This window comes from Poecilia formosa, unplaced genomic scaffold (genome assembly GCF_000485575.1).
Source record: "Poecilia formosa unplaced genomic scaffold, Poecilia_formosa-5.1.2 Scaffold2, whole genome shotgun sequence".
Lineage (NCBI taxonomy): Eukaryota > Metazoa > Chordata > Actinopteri > Cyprinodontiformes > Poeciliidae > Poecilia > Poecilia formosa.
Window position 1 is genome coordinate 267656 of NW_006799941.1, and position 15613 is coordinate 283268.

Sequence of the window (15613 nt, forward strand, 5' to 3'; positions counted from 1 at the left end):
ATTTTGATAAAAAAATAACTTGCTGAAATAGCACAGCAAAGGCGATTGCAATGAGTGACTTAGGTTTTTACCTTTGCAAAAGTAGTTAGTGTCTAGTCGTTGCCAGCCATTAGTGTGGACTAACCACAAATGCTTAGGGCACCCAGAACTTCTTTAAATTAAGTGGCACATTATGTTTACATAGATGGAATTTAACAAAGTAAATCATTTTTGAAGCAGAGCAGATGTGACAGGATGAACAAAAGATAATTTCTCATGTTGCTTTTGTACTTCTCATTTTTCATGTTTTTCATTTTATCAGCAGAGTTCATTTTCTGAGTCCTCCTTCCATATGTTTGCTGTGTTATCTGTGTGGCTCATGGCAAACTGTAAATGGGGTTTCATTCATTCACTCTTCTTTATACTCTTTCATAAAGGTCAGATTAGTGGAATTTAGACAACTAGCTCTCCTGTCAATACGTCATCCCACCTGAACACGACTCCTCCAGAGATCTGGATTTCATCTGGAGATTTCATGTTCTGTAGACTAAAAACCTTTTTTGAGGTATACTGCAACTGTATATACATAGAGAAAACGGATGACACAAAGGTGAACTCTATTCATTAATGAATGGACTTGGAATTAGCTGCACTGACATTTATTTGGGGATATCAGAGTAACTACGCCCCTTTTTTCATAATTATATTTTTTAAACATCTTTAATGTTAAAAAAAAACTTTCAAAAAAAACTACTTTACAAAGTAATTGCAAAGTAGTGGAATTATTTTGTATTGCACTAAAATATCAAAACTTGGCACAATGTAGACAAGATATGAATCCTTCTGTAACACAATTTATGTTAACTCAAAGTTGGAACACTGAATGTTTTTATATAGTGGAAAATGAGTCAGCAAAACAAGAGTTTAAGAGCTCCATAGTCACACCTGGCTCTTATTTTCTACAGAGAAAAAGAGCTTAGATTCGTCCCAGGGGTAGGAAAGACAACTAGAAGGAAGATGATGACATATCTGTCTTACAACTAATGTGCACTTATCTGCCTATTGGAGTGCGTTGTCACACGGGTGATTTATGCCTGAAATCCCTCGCACAACACCACCACTTCCATCACCTTCGACACCCTTCGTTCCAACACTTTTCCATTTCCACTATGCAGCCCTCTGCACTCAGAGGAAAGACCTGTTATCTCTTCTTCCCATGTGATTGTAAAGAAAACGGTTGATTTATGTTTGGAATGATTTATAAAAGCTTTCATCATTTTTCTTCGTTTCATTCATTCTTGCCAAGCAAGACTACAGTTTACATTTGTGAATTATCCTGTTTACAACAGATCTTGTTTGCAAGACAAATAGTTGCTGTCTGACTACAAAGATCTTCAAATTTAAATAGCATGAGCTCTTTGCTTTTGTTACTCCATTTCTTCATCATCCCTCTCCTTATCTATCCATCTCTTCTGTCCATCATCTCGGGCTTAATTAAAGCCATAGCTCTTCCTCTACTACAATACCAAGTTAGAGGGTATCAACACACCATAGAGCCCAACAAATGGGAGGTTGAGAATGCCGAGGATCCAGTTGCAGCCATCCTACACCTCTCCCCCCGCCCTGCCCCCACCTTCTCTCAGCTGGTCTAACACTGGCCAGTTTTTTTTCCCCTTTAAACCCAAACCAGTTTTGGTCCATGCACAGCATCTAGCCTGACCCCGATTACCCGCTGTCACCATACCTTCCTGTCAACAAATCTCACTCTCAAATAGCCAAATTGTATTATTTATCTGTCACTATTTTGCTATTTGAAAAAAAAAAAAAAGAGCACCGGTGAAAGGGATGTCCTGTGAAAATGTGCATTGGGAGAGGGAATGGTGGAGCAGAAAGGGAGATAGGTTGATGGCATGCACTCATTCAAGAACATAAAGCCCAGCGGGAGTGAAAATATAGAGGGAAAGGAGTGTATAATTGCTGTCAAAAGCTGAAAATGGCCTCATTCACCCCCAGATACTCAGCTGATTACGAACTAATCCTCACTGACTAAAACCAGCCTTTATAATTGCATATACCTCCCTACCCCACCTTTCCTTTCATGTTTCCTTTCCTCGTTCTCCCCTGTGTATCCTATTCCCAGTACTCGTCTCACTTGTCAGTCGAGGTCAAGAGGTCATCTCCATCTGATCGCGTGTCAGAACAGATTACAATCAGAGCTTTTGTGCAATGTCATATTTCATTATGCATTTGACTCATCTCCCTGGTCCAAGGGTCAGTGTGATTTGATTGGATGACAGAAATGATATAATTTGTGTTTAACCCTAGGCTGTACGAGGTTCTGAGTGGTGTACTAATGCATTTTGCAAAGACGGGGCAGGCCCTCTCCACGAGCGACTAATTTGAAGTGGCACACCGCAGAGTTGAAGGAGAGCCAGAGCTGTTGCACAACATGCCGAGGTTATAAGGGAGGCTTTATCAAATAATAAACACAACCTCCCTCTTACTCCCTGCTTCACGCATGCTTTCTCTCTAAATCTGCAAGTTGATGCAAGTGACTAAATATTAGCTGCCTTCACTGACAAATCTCTTCCTTTTATTCCTATTTTTTTCTTGGATATATTGAAAGTATGTCATAGGCTCTCGTTGTTCTTTGTGTCTTTTCGTCTGCCTCTCTCCCATCCCCTCTCGCCAGTCGCACTTAATTCTGTCAGCTGCAACAACTGCACTGCTATCACGTTTTCAGAGCAAGATTAGGCTCTCCACCAAACCGATGTAAAAGTTTGTATGGACATTTAATCAGGCGCCGTGTCAACAGACAAGATTTCAGATTGTCGTGGTTGCGAGGACATGCAGATGCAGCGATATCAGTGACAATCATGATCTCCTCCAATGTGGTTGGGGGAGAAAGGTAAAAACACGGGTGCTCAGGTTTCCCAATAGTGATCCAGAGTCAGAGTGATGCCAATGCTGATACTGCTGAGGATGGTGGAGGGGGAGGAAGGGGTGAGCAGAGAGGGAGAGGAGAAGAGGGAGCAGAAAATAAGGGGGGAGGGGAGGAAAGAGACATATCCAACATTTCAAATGAGGACCATAATCAAACTTATTGCCTGACAGGGTGAATCTAGAATTACAGTGTTGCTTTGGCAAAAACAGAGTATTATTTCTCCTCTGTCTCTTCCTGTTGGGAGCAGCCATGCCTTGTTAACAGGGACAAGCCTTTTAAACCTTGCTCATTGCCTGTTCTGCAATGCTAAATAGCAGCTACTGATATTGCTGATTTATGAGTTGACAGAAGTACAACAAGGCCAACAAACAGCAGCTGGTAAGCTCAACTGCACAGTTGTCGTCTGTCCGTGCCCCCAGTTAGAAATTACCATTAGTGTGTGGACAATTGTGCCACTGTGTGTGAATGACAAAAGTAATTATTGTTATAAGAAGAAGTAAATGGACAAAAACAGCAGAATAAAGGGTGGTGGATGAGTACCGACTGACTGTCACAATGTTCAAAATGACAAAGGGAGTGCTGATGGCGCAGTCATCCAAACAAACATGCATTATTCTCGTAATTGTTAGGATCCTGTCACCCTCAAATAACGCTGCTGATAACTCTAGCCCAGGAGAAAAAGGGTGTAAAAGAGCGTGTGGATGGAGAAAGTGGATCCAGTCTGTGCATTTATGGTGAATGTGTCTTTGTGCAATTACTTCTCAATGTTTTCGCTCTCATACCTACTTTTCTCAAATAAAATCCAGTTTTAAGACAGTGCGTCCTATCTGTGCATCTGCGTGTACGTGTGTGTGTGGCTGTGATGTCAGCTCTGCTTGTGTGCCTGCTTCAGAGTCAATGAGGCTGTGTATCAGTGGCTGGCACAGCTGGTGGGAGCAGGAGACTAACATCTGGACCCTCACACTCCTGGTGCCATTGTTAATAAGAGGCTGGTTGTGAGTGGAGGGGAACGGAGGAGACAGCTCTCGAGTGTCAATGAACATCCCTGTCTCTTACTGGTTCTGTGCTGCAACTTGCACTTCATGTGTCACAAAAAAAAAGGTTCCACACTGAGCCTGGAACAGAGATGTGGAACATTTAAAATAAATATCTGGATAAAGATGTTTTGTTGTTGTTGTTTCTTCTGTAAACCACGCAGTGACATTCATTAGGTCATTTAGGAATTTATGTCGACAAATTAATTTAAAGATCTCTAACATTTTTCCAATATCATTTTTGTTTTGCTTTTGGTTTTAGTAGCTTGCAAAATGACCTGATGCTATCTGAATAGGTGAAAATAAGTTTAAATACTTGCTCAAGTAACTGTAATTGAAAGGTTTTGGTAATCATGGTAATAATCTGTGTAAAGGATTTAAGTGTGTCTGATAGCAGAAATGTGTTATGATAACCTCAGGCCATTCGAGTTGTAATCTAATCAGGTGTGAGATGGCATGTTGTTTTTATTCTTGTAACAGTGTGCACAAAATACTACAAAATCAAATCCTTTTTTTAAAATTTTGCTCTGCATATTTTTACCAGATAGAACTAACAAATGTATTCGTCATTGGATGATTTATTGCATTTTTTGAACATTTTAATATTAATGCACGAGGAAACCAGTTGTAAGAAAGTTCTAGATTAAATCTATCTTTAAAATAGATGGAAGCAAGAAGCTTTAATAGCTGTAATATTCATGTAACAGTCATCATATGTTCCTTCGGTGCGAAGCTTTATGGCAGGTAGCAGTAGAATGTAACAAATTCTACCATATTCTTTTTAACCTACATACAGATATACACTCACTTGAGAAAGTATTCACACCTCTTGGTAGTGAAGCCCCTAGAAAGTTTGGTGCAACCATTTATCTTCAGAAGTCACATGTTTAGTGAAATGAAGTCCACCTGTGTGTAATCTAAGTATCACATGATCTGTCAGTGTTTATACAACTGTTTTGAGAGGCCCCATAGGCTCCAACACACCCACTAACCAAACAATACCATGACAACCAAGGAAACCTCCAAACAAGTCAGAAACAAAGTTGTTAAAAAGTACAAATCAGGGTTGATTTGTAAAAAAAAATATATATATCAATCTCAGAAGATCACCATTAAATCCAATATCATCAAATAGAAAAAAAAAAACAAAAAACGTAGTATCAAAACAAACCTGCCAAGAGAAGACTGTCCAGTAAAACAGGGTACGGTGTGATGAGGGCTTTAGTACAGAGGCAGCACAGAGGCCAAAGTTAATCCTGAAGAAGCTGCAGAGTTCTGAAGTATCTCTCCCTACGACCACAATAAGACATACACTTCACTGAGCTAGGCTTGGAGTGGCCAGGAGAAAGCTTTTACTGACGGACAAAAACAGAAAGACTCCTTTTGAGTTTACCAAAAGGCATGTGGAAGACTCCAGAAATGTGTCAAGGAGGGAGCTTTGGTCAGATGAGACCAAAATGTAACTATTCAGCAACCAAGAAAACCACCGTCTGAAATTAATAAATCTCATCACCCCAAGAACAACATCCCCACAATGAAGCATGGTGGTGGCAGCATCATATTTTGGGGATGTTTTCAGCAACAGCGACTGGAAAACTAGTCTGAGACAAGGCAGCGATGGAATGTACAGAAATGCTATTGACCAAAACTTGCTTCAATCAGTAAGCAATTTGAGACTACGACAAAGGTTTACTTTCCAACAGGACTATGACCCAAAGCATACTGCTGAAGCTACACTCAAATGGCTTAAGGGGAAATGTGTAAATATATTGGAATGGCCCAGTCAAAGCCTAGACCTAGAATCTGTGGTTAGACTTGAAGATTGGTGTTCAGCAACTGAAACCATTTAACTTGAAGGAGATTGAACAATTTTGCCTTGAGAAATGGACAAAATCTCAGTGTCAAGACGTGACAAGATCATAGAGACTCATCCAAAGTGGCTTGCAGCTGTAATTGCTGCAAAAAGTGGTTCTACACTGTACTGAATTGGAGGGGGGTGATAGTTATGCACACCAAAGTTTTCTGTTATTTCGTCCTCTGCGTTGTTTGCTTCGCAATAGAAAGAAACTGAAATGTTCAAAGTTGTAGGCATGTTCTGTAAGTGAACACTTTTATGAACATCAAAGTGATTCCTCACCATAGGGTATGGGGGCTATATAAAATGCACTAAATACATGTACTTCTCTTTTTGCAATTGAAAATAACTGAAGATTTGCCTTACTTCCCCTGTTGCATTTAAGTTAGATGCAAGTCTAAGACAGCTATTGTTTAACTCTGATATTTCACCCTTTAATGTTTAAATCTTTTCATAGTAAAACCCTCAAAAGCATTCACACTAATTAAACTTTGATATAAATAATTAAACTCAAAATCTGCTCACCATTGCTGTCATCATTAATGTGTTAGCACTCTCATTCAAAGAAAACCCCCATGCCAATGTTGGATGCCTTGAAAACATGCGAGCATGTGGTACTTTTACTAAGGTGTAGAATTAAATAGATGTCCAACTCCTATGAGGCACATCACACCTCACTTTCTAAATGGTGGGCTGCTTTAATACCAAGTTCTAAATATTTTTATTTATTTATTTTTTTTATGTAAAACAGTACAATTCACTGGCTCCAAGCCCCAACACCTCTGCTTCATGCTGTTCAGCTATTTTATTAGGGGAATTTATATAACCTCATTTGAATTTGATCAAAACTGAGGAAATAAATCAGCATGAATTGTTAGGTCTGTGTAGTTTCCACACCTTAAAAATACTGCATTAAAATTAAATAGACATTTTGTGGCCAAGTGTAATGCTCTAATGCCCCCTAGGTTGTTTTTTCCACAGCAATTAAGGAAAAACTATTCAAGACAAACTAGGAAGGTTTGCTTTTCAAAAGAAATTGAAACCATCTGATGCAGTGAACTGGCTCAATATAAGGTATGCAGTATATTTTATCTGTTTTATGAAACTCTGGCATTCAGTCTGGAAAAAAGTGAAAGGTTGGTCTCTCGTCATTTTATGGAAAGGGTCAAAAAGCTTCCACAAACACATTAAGGGGCCATTAGTTTTATCTGTTCACCTGAGGCAACAAGGGGGAGAGACAGCATGGCAAAGCTGACCTTACACAAATATACATACCTACATTTATTTACACACTGCTCTATTGGGGGAGTGCTCCAATAAGGGCATTTTTAAACAGGGTAGAAGCATTTAAGGTGAAGAGTTTCCAAATGACTGTTAAAATGCAACGGTGGAAAGAGCTTTCCATCTTTCTACTGCTGCGACAAATATGCCGGCACATCTTTTTGCTTTGTCTCTGCTCAATGCTTCGTCAGCGAACAGGCTATAGAAATATTCTGGCAGGCTGCTCTTTGTTTTCATTTTCACAAAAGATGTAGTGCGGGAGTGAAAGAAGGCGGAAAGAGGGGGGGGGAGCGAGGTAAAGGAGGAGGAAGGTAAAGGGATGTTGATGGAGGTTGGAGGAACATGTAGGAAAATAAATGGAAGGATTAAAGTGAGGAGGGGAAGATTGGGAACAGAGGTTAAAGGGAGGTGTGGAAGAAAGGATGGAGGATGACTGAAAGTTTGGAGTGACGAAAATGAAGAGAGGGCAAGTGGAAGTGAATAGGGGTGGAGTTTACCATTCCAGTACCTACAATAATGTAAAACACCACATGGAAGTTGTAAATCAGACTAATGTGACCAAGCTGTAATTCAGACCAGCAGGGCCTTGGCGTGAGCGCAAAGACCCTTGAACGGCAGGAGTTTACAAAATGCCAGCGCTCTGCTTTAATCAGCGTAACAGTCAAAAGATACCGTCTCCACCAATCAGCTGGCTTCCTGTCAGTCACACCCGACTAAACCTGACCAATCAGGCTTCATCGACTCCCAGACCTGCTAGCTGAACTTTGGGCCGTGGCCAAACGAGAGAATTACTCATCCAAACAGGAAAGGTGGAATGGCTCTTTAATTCAGAGCGCAGAGGGAGGAGGTGATAGATTTGTCAAAAGGTTAAACATAAAAGACTCTGAGATCATGTTCTACAATAGCTCATCAAAAACATATGAGGGATGAGAGATGCCAGGGAGTGCAGGACTTAATTAAATTCATAAAAACAGAATTTCAAGAAGGTGGACACATGAACAATGTGATATATCTGTTCAAATCTGCTAGCAAGAGGTTTCACACTACTAAATCTGTCAGTAATGGCGAGATGAACAGAAATAACCAGCATCAATAGCCCAGTCTTTCAGCTTGAGTCAGAAATCTAATTATAATAAGGTGCTTGCTTCACTTTCAAAAACAAAACTTTCCACCAATTGTTCTACTCTCACTAGCTGTAAAAAAAAAACAAAAACCTTCTCAGACAGAATTATATCTCACAAGTGAAAAAATAATCTTTTCCTCAAACGACTTCCAAAAAATGTCCAGATGAAGCACAAATATTGTTTTTAAAACTGGTGGACGAGCTACAGAAAATGGCTCATCATACAGACCTTTTATCATTTTATGCAAAGGGATAGAAGAGCAATGCATTATCTCAGAAGTGAGAGGAAAAATGTAAATGTACTCCACTTTGTCACTTCTCATCCAGCGGGCTGCTTTAACTGAGCAATCCATAATATTTCAGCTTTGATGATCATAAAATGGCCACGGCCCAATGATCCCGCGGAGCTGGATTCGACTCTGGAAGTGTTGTAGTATGGCTGTAGTTTGGCTGGGCTGCACGCACTCACACACCCACCACAAGCACACTGTGCATGTTAAAACCACATGCAGCGTCTTGGCAGCAAAGACACTAAGCAGCAGCCAATCAATAAAACCTTGTTACGCTAATTGCGAGATCATAATCTCCGTTTCTACTTCTGCTGAATATCCAAACAGTCACTCCATTAGTCGAATTATTCCCCTGTGCAGTTTCTCCGTCTCTACCATCCCCCCCACCCCATCTCCTGGTTTCCACCACTCGTTTCTCCCTCTTTTTTTTTTGTGGCATATTTCTCTCAAACAGCAGTTCTGCTAAATTAATTCATAAGTCAGGGAGAACGACATCAAAAGAGAGCATTGTCAAGGTAAAGTGCTGATGAAGTTTCTTTTGCTGCACTGTGGAGGTATGAGAAGGCATCTCCACAGTGCACATCTTTGATCGTAGCGATGTGTGCTATCCTGCTTAAAAACAGCAGCAGGAATGTATATTGCTGTCAAAAAGTGTTTGCTCCCTTACAAATGTCTTTGCTTTGTCGTCACACTTAAATGTTTCACATCATCAAACAAGTCTTATTATCAGACAAAGATAACAGGAGCACATATATTTTTTTCTTTTTTTTTTTTTCTTTTGCCATTTAAAGGGGAACTTGTGTGCATTAGATGTTTGTCTTGCTGCACAATCCATGTGTGCTTGAACTTCGGGTCACAAACTAAAACCTAAGCATTCTCTGCAGAATTTTCTGTTAGAGTGAACTTCATGGCTCCATCAGTTATGAAAATGCAAAGCAGCCCCACATCATCACACCACTGCCATCACCATGTTTGACTGTAGGCGTAATTTTTGTGTCCCGAAATGTTACTTCTACAACTTTTTAAAAGTTTTCCCATTGATTCCCCGGTTTTTTTTTTGTTTGTTTTTTTCTTTTTCATTCTTTACCCTTACCTTAATTGAGGCAAGTGAGACATGAAACAACTTAGATTTTGCTCTAGGTTCTTTTGTGAATTACTGGATGAGGTGTCAATGTCATTCATAGACAGATTTACCACTGTTCCAAATTTCTCCATTTGTGGTTAATGTATTTCAAGATGGTTCTCTTGAGCCTGAAAGCATTAGAAATGGCTTTGTAATATTTTCCAGACAGATGGATGTTAAAGAATTTGCTCGTCATGCATTGTGGAATTTAAGCGTCTTCTTCATTCTACGGGTCTGGCAGGAAAAACTGAATCAGCTTTATTAACCCAGGTTATCTGTGTCTAGGACTAAAAATTGCTTGACAAACTGATCAAAAGAGCGAAAATATAAGAAATCCGTAAGGTGTTGATCTATGTTCTGTTGATTTAATTTAATCAAATCAGCACTAGACCTTCTGACCGCTGGTTACTAGCTTTGCAATGCCGCTTTGGCTGGTTAGTCAGTGACCACAGGGGCAGACAAAGAGCTTGTTGATGCCAAGAACAGGGTTCCCAGTCTTGTCATTGAATCAGTAACACTTTGTCACTCTAATAAGGCAGGGGCGTTGGGGGGGCGAGGGGGGGTTAGAAAATGAAACAATACAGAGGACTACAAAGTCAGAAAACGATGCTCATGGGAACATCGATATGACAATAACACTGACCCCATTTTCCTGTTACTCATCAGCAGATCATGCTCACCTAAGCGTTATTTCATGTGGTTTCTTCAGCAAATTCACCCAACAACACCAAGCTTATGACCTATATCAAGTCATTTTATGTATATAAAGAGCTTCATAACAGGTGGGTGAGATTAAAGAGAATGTAGCAACCTAAGCTAGACACAGACAAGCACTTTCATAAAGTTTCAGAGCAGAACCACTGACCCAAATACATTTAAATGCAATGGGCGATATGAGAAAGAAATGGAGATATAGAGAGGGAAGAAGCCAAAGAGGGAGAGTCAGAAATGATGGTGGAAAAAAAGATACAAAAAAGTAAAGAGAGATAATAAAGCAGTGAGCAGAGAAAAATCAGCTTTAGGCAATATGATTTGTTTTCATTCAAGAATGAATATATTGAGAATAATGTGGCAACAGTGTGGATTTGTTAAAAAAAAAAAATCCACTTTGAAATAAAAATCAGCCCTGCAGCATTTGTGTCTCTTTGTCTCCAACACCAAAAGTACATTTTATCTCAAAACTAGCTAAAAATATGAGCATATACTTCTTAATATGTTTTTGATTTGGCAAACCCCCGGGCATTTAAAAATGATAACCTGACCTAATATACTTTTCAATCAACTTGAAAGGTTTGTATGAAGAGAAACAGACACCAGTCACATCAGTCGTATGGCTGCTATGTCCTTCATTAAAATAAGAATGAAACCGTTTTAATTTGCATTGTGGTGGGTGAAGACACTGTGAAGACATTTTTTCCTCTAATTGAAACTTAATCATCAAGCATTCTGTTCAACATACAAGTACATTATTCTGTACTATTATTGAACAATTCAGGTGACCACATTTTTTATTTATTTATTTATTTTTACATAATTATCTCCAAAATTCTTTGCAGTGGGGTGAAGCAAACACAGAGCGGATTATCCAGTGACATAAGCAAGCTTTGAAAATTATTTAGGTCTCTGTAATAATTCCCTGGCCACCATGCAAGGTTTAGATAATTATTATTTCACTTTCTAATTCAGATTATATTGAAGATATTGTGGTGACTCCAACTTGTGACGGTAGATGAGTGCAAATGAAGGGTGGGCTTCTCCAAATTAAATTTTGCTTTGGGCGTTGCACCATTCATTTTTGCTTCCATGACGATTTTCAGAATATTCATCGGTGTTTTTACTCCTTCTTGCATTACTTGATAATTCAAAGTAAAATTTTTTGACATAAGTGTCATGAAAATATGTTGCAAAGCATAACATTGCAGACATGCAGGGGCACATTCTGGTTTAAAGACAAAAACAAGTTGAACACTATTTTATTCTGTTACAACACAGCAAACTGAATATTTAGAAAGGTAATATATATATATATATATATATGTGTGTGTGTGTGTATGTATGTATGTATATAATGCAATATATATGCAAATAAACATTCCTAGGGTTTTTATTTTGTTCAAAAAGTTTAAACTACTTTGGTAGCATCATTATAGCAAAGAAGGAGGAGCTCAGTGATTATTTTTTGTATTTTCCTGGGTTTTGTTGTGAGAGATTGTGCATCCACCCTTAAGGGCTCCCTGATTTGAGCTGTCAGACGGAAGGAGAGACTAAACTTGGTGAAGCAGAGAAAAGAGCAAGGCACATGTCAAATATGAGAAGATCTTGAGTAAACAAAGTATAACACGGACCAAAACAAAATCGTATCTCATCCCATCACAGCCTTTCCTGTTGTTTCACTCTCTGTCTTTTTCTGTCTTGCCACTTTAAACATTAAGTGTCAGTTTTCCCAAATGTTCTGTTCAGCCATTCCACACTGAAACATACCTATTAATAAAAAGCTACTTTTAATCTGGTAATCAGGATTCTACTGAGTGGAAATACAACGGGTGGTAAGAGGTAACTTTTTCATGCTTTTGTAGAAAAGTCAGTCATTTACTTGGAAAGGGCCAAAAATAAATTAAAATCATTTGTAGCAGACACATGTTCTCAAAGTCATGAAAGAAAATTTACAGTCAGAAAACCAGACAGAGTTAACATTGTTGCGTGTCACTCTGGGCCGCAAGCCAAACAAAAGCATTTAGATACTCAAAAAAAATGAAGCACAACAGAAACACAACCACTGTGGTCTACAGGTTGGCTTCTAATAATTGCAATTGACAGGGACAAATTCCCTGCTTCCCTGTGTTTGTCAGATGGGCTTACTCCCAAACTCCACAAATCCTCCTGTCCAAACACAACCATATGGTCTCCCAGCTGTTCGTGACCAGCTGTGCTACAGTATTTCTGGAAATGTTGCCACGTACTGTTGCACTCCCCCTCCATTCCAACTCACTAAATCTTCTGCAATGAGGCCAGAACAATTTCCATGCTGGCTTGTGAATCAAAGTAAAAAATAGTGTGAGGATAATTGAAAGACAGAGGGGGAAAAAAGAGAGAATTTGCATTTTTATTATATTTTTTCCTTAGTAAGAACTCTGTGAAAGTTGCTTTTGTTTGAAAAGCAGTGATGAGTCTGAAGCAATAAAATATATGCATTTGTCTAAATGTTTACATTCTTCAAAATCTTATGTATTGATGTGTTCCAACCAAAATTTTGGCTACTCCTTGCTTCATTTGACCTATGACATGAGATAAGTTAAAATTCTTAGGAGCCTTAGTTACATGTTTAAAATATGAGAGCCAGACAGTAAATGTTATTCCCCACTAATTGGTGAAGATGGAACATCTTTTATTGACACCATGTTGTGTTTTTTCCAACATGTTCTTAAAGGTACCTAAATATTTATCTAAAAACTTCATCTTCCAATTTTTTTTTTTTTTTTTACCACAAGATGATCCAAAATAGGAAATTTGCTAAAATTGATTATCAGGTTAAGTAGAAGTAAAGCAATATAAACTCACGTGGTTTGGAGGGAGGAACTCGTGGTTGTTTTCATTCATGTACATGTTTTCACCATCAAACTGAAAGAGAAAGAAAAAAAAAATGTTCAAGAACATAAATTTCAGTCAGTCACTGGAAATACTAAACACCGTAACACCACAGCCAAATGTCTGCAAGTCCTCAGCTTATAGACCCCGATGCTCTGGTGGATGTCAGTAATTACAGTTCATTAGAGCCATGTATAATTAGGCCCTGCCAACGCTTGCGTAACTCACACTCTTCGTCTCTGCTTGCCCACAGCTTCAGTGTGTGCGTGTTTGCATAAAAACTCGCACACCTAACTGCTGTGATTCCCAGGGTGTCACAAGGCAACAAAGGGCCAGTGGAGTGATAATCACAACAGCGAAAGCTCAACGCTCACTGCTGCAGCATGCCGAGTCAGTGAGTCAGAAACTCGGCCAGTCACTTATTCTTGTAGGGAAGATCCATATTAAATCATGAAAATCTACAGTGTGTTTCTTTTGCTGCCTTATTAGCAGTTAGATATAATGCTTATTAACAATTAAACTAGTAAGAACAGTAGTGATTGTATTTTTTACATCCAGTATCATATTTGCTTCATCATTGCTACCATATCGGCTTCCGGATATGCACTACTTCAGTGGCAGACTCTGCAGACTCATAGAGTGACTTATGGGCAACACTTTTGTAAAGTATGTAAATAGCATTTGACAAGACGGTCAGTCAGGTTGGTGACCCAGATAGCGACTGTCTGTGATACCAGGCAGTCTGCTAGAACTTCTGGAACCTTCTTTTCCTTTTAGACAAATGTTTAAAGTAATCTCTGAACAGTAGGAGGGCGGGTTATTTTTTTTCCTAAAATTCTACTGCAAACGTATTAAATTTAAACCAAACGTAAGTAAAATATTCCAATGCATATCAGTTGTACAACACACAAATCTGGTCTCAATAGAAGGCTGGCAAATGGTAAATTATTGATGATACAAAGGCATCAGAAATCAAGTAGGGGAAACAGCAAATGTGTGTGAAGGGTATGCTCCAGGCAGATAAAAACGAAACAAAATGTTTGGCCAATTTTCAAAATACCACCACACTGTTCCTTCTGTAAAACATGGTGGTGACGCCATCATGCTCTGGGGATGATTCCCTTCAAAAGGGACCGGAAATGGAAAGACAGAGATAAATACAGGACAATCCAGTTAAAATGAGGAAATAAAAACTTAAAGGCTCCACATGATTTGAGAATGATTTGGAGGTTCACTGTTCAGCAACATCCAAAACATCATCCAGAACTATGAGGGAGTGGTTTAGACAAAACATATGTGTTAGAATCAGTAGCGAGACATCTACAGCTGTCTCCCTAAAGCACTTCAGTAAGAAGTGGTTATGTAAAGTATTGACTCAGGAGGATGCTAAACGCAAATACCCACCACAGCTTTCATCAATTTATTAAAAAAAGTGAAACCCACATATTGTTTTATGCCACACTATAATTATGCACTACTTTATGTTGTTCTTATGCATAAAATGTCGTAAAATAATTTGACAATGTATGAATAACCCCAAAAGTCACTGTATATTTTTTTATTAAGCTATGGAAACTGTTAAATTATTTAGCTTGTGACCATAATTATTGCTTAAGTGGGAGGCATGAAATTAATAAATGTATCCAATCCATGACACAGATGATAGCGAGGCACAAACTGTTGCTTCTGTCAGCCATTCTAAACAGCTACCCAGCTGATGAGACACCATGCAGACTCAAAGAGGTGAGAAATGTCAGAGAAAAAAACAAAAAAAAGAGACAGTGTAGTTGTCTATTTCAAATCTTTGCAATTCCAAACTCAGGAATCCTATAATCTGAGAAAGGCAAGAATGTATTCTCAATTGTGAACTATTGCTTAAGTGGGAGGTGAAGTAGGTAAAGACAGTGCAGGTATAAGGGGGGGGGGGGGGGTGAGAAGGGAGAGAACAAATAATAGAGTTAGCAGAGATCATGAATAAGAGAAACCAAGGAGGGGAGGAAAACGGCTGTAACAGCAGCAGTGACGATAGAGCCTGTGGTTGTTCGAGCTGTAGAGTGATTAACACTGGGGTCAGAGCCAGAGACCGCAGCTTGAAAGAAACAGCCATTTAAACGCACACACGTACGCGCGTGCGTGCGCACACACACGTTCAGAGACCTTTCCTGCCTCTCTGGCTGATACTGTTTGGTTGTAGCCCTTTATGAGAAAACAAAACACACCTCAAGACAGCTTGTAGAGGCTGAGATGAATGGCGCTACTGCAGGGTAAAATAACTGGATAGATATGTGCCTTCAGGAAGACATTTGTCAAGCTTTGTGCATGGACAGAAAACACAGGAAGAAAATCGTTTTTGTACAATTACCTTCATGTAATAAATGAACATGCAAAGATTTTCATGG

General features: G+C 39.1%; 1 protein-coding gene across 9 annotated transcripts in view; it reads right to left on the reverse strand.

Annotated features, from left to right (window-relative positions):
* Nucleotides 1–15613, reverse strand: part of tox2 (TOX high mobility group box family member 2) — a 125212-nt gene that overhangs the window by 36642 nt on the left and 72957 nt on the right. For all 9 annotated transcript variants that reach the window (XM_016669789.1, XM_016669767.1, XM_007548163.2 and 6 more), the window contains one exon: nucleotides 13188–13247. In XM_016669789.1, the coding sequence (XP_016525275.1) occupies nucleotides 13188–13247 (60 nt within the window). The remainder of the gene's footprint in view (nucleotides 1–13187; nucleotides 13248–15613) is intronic.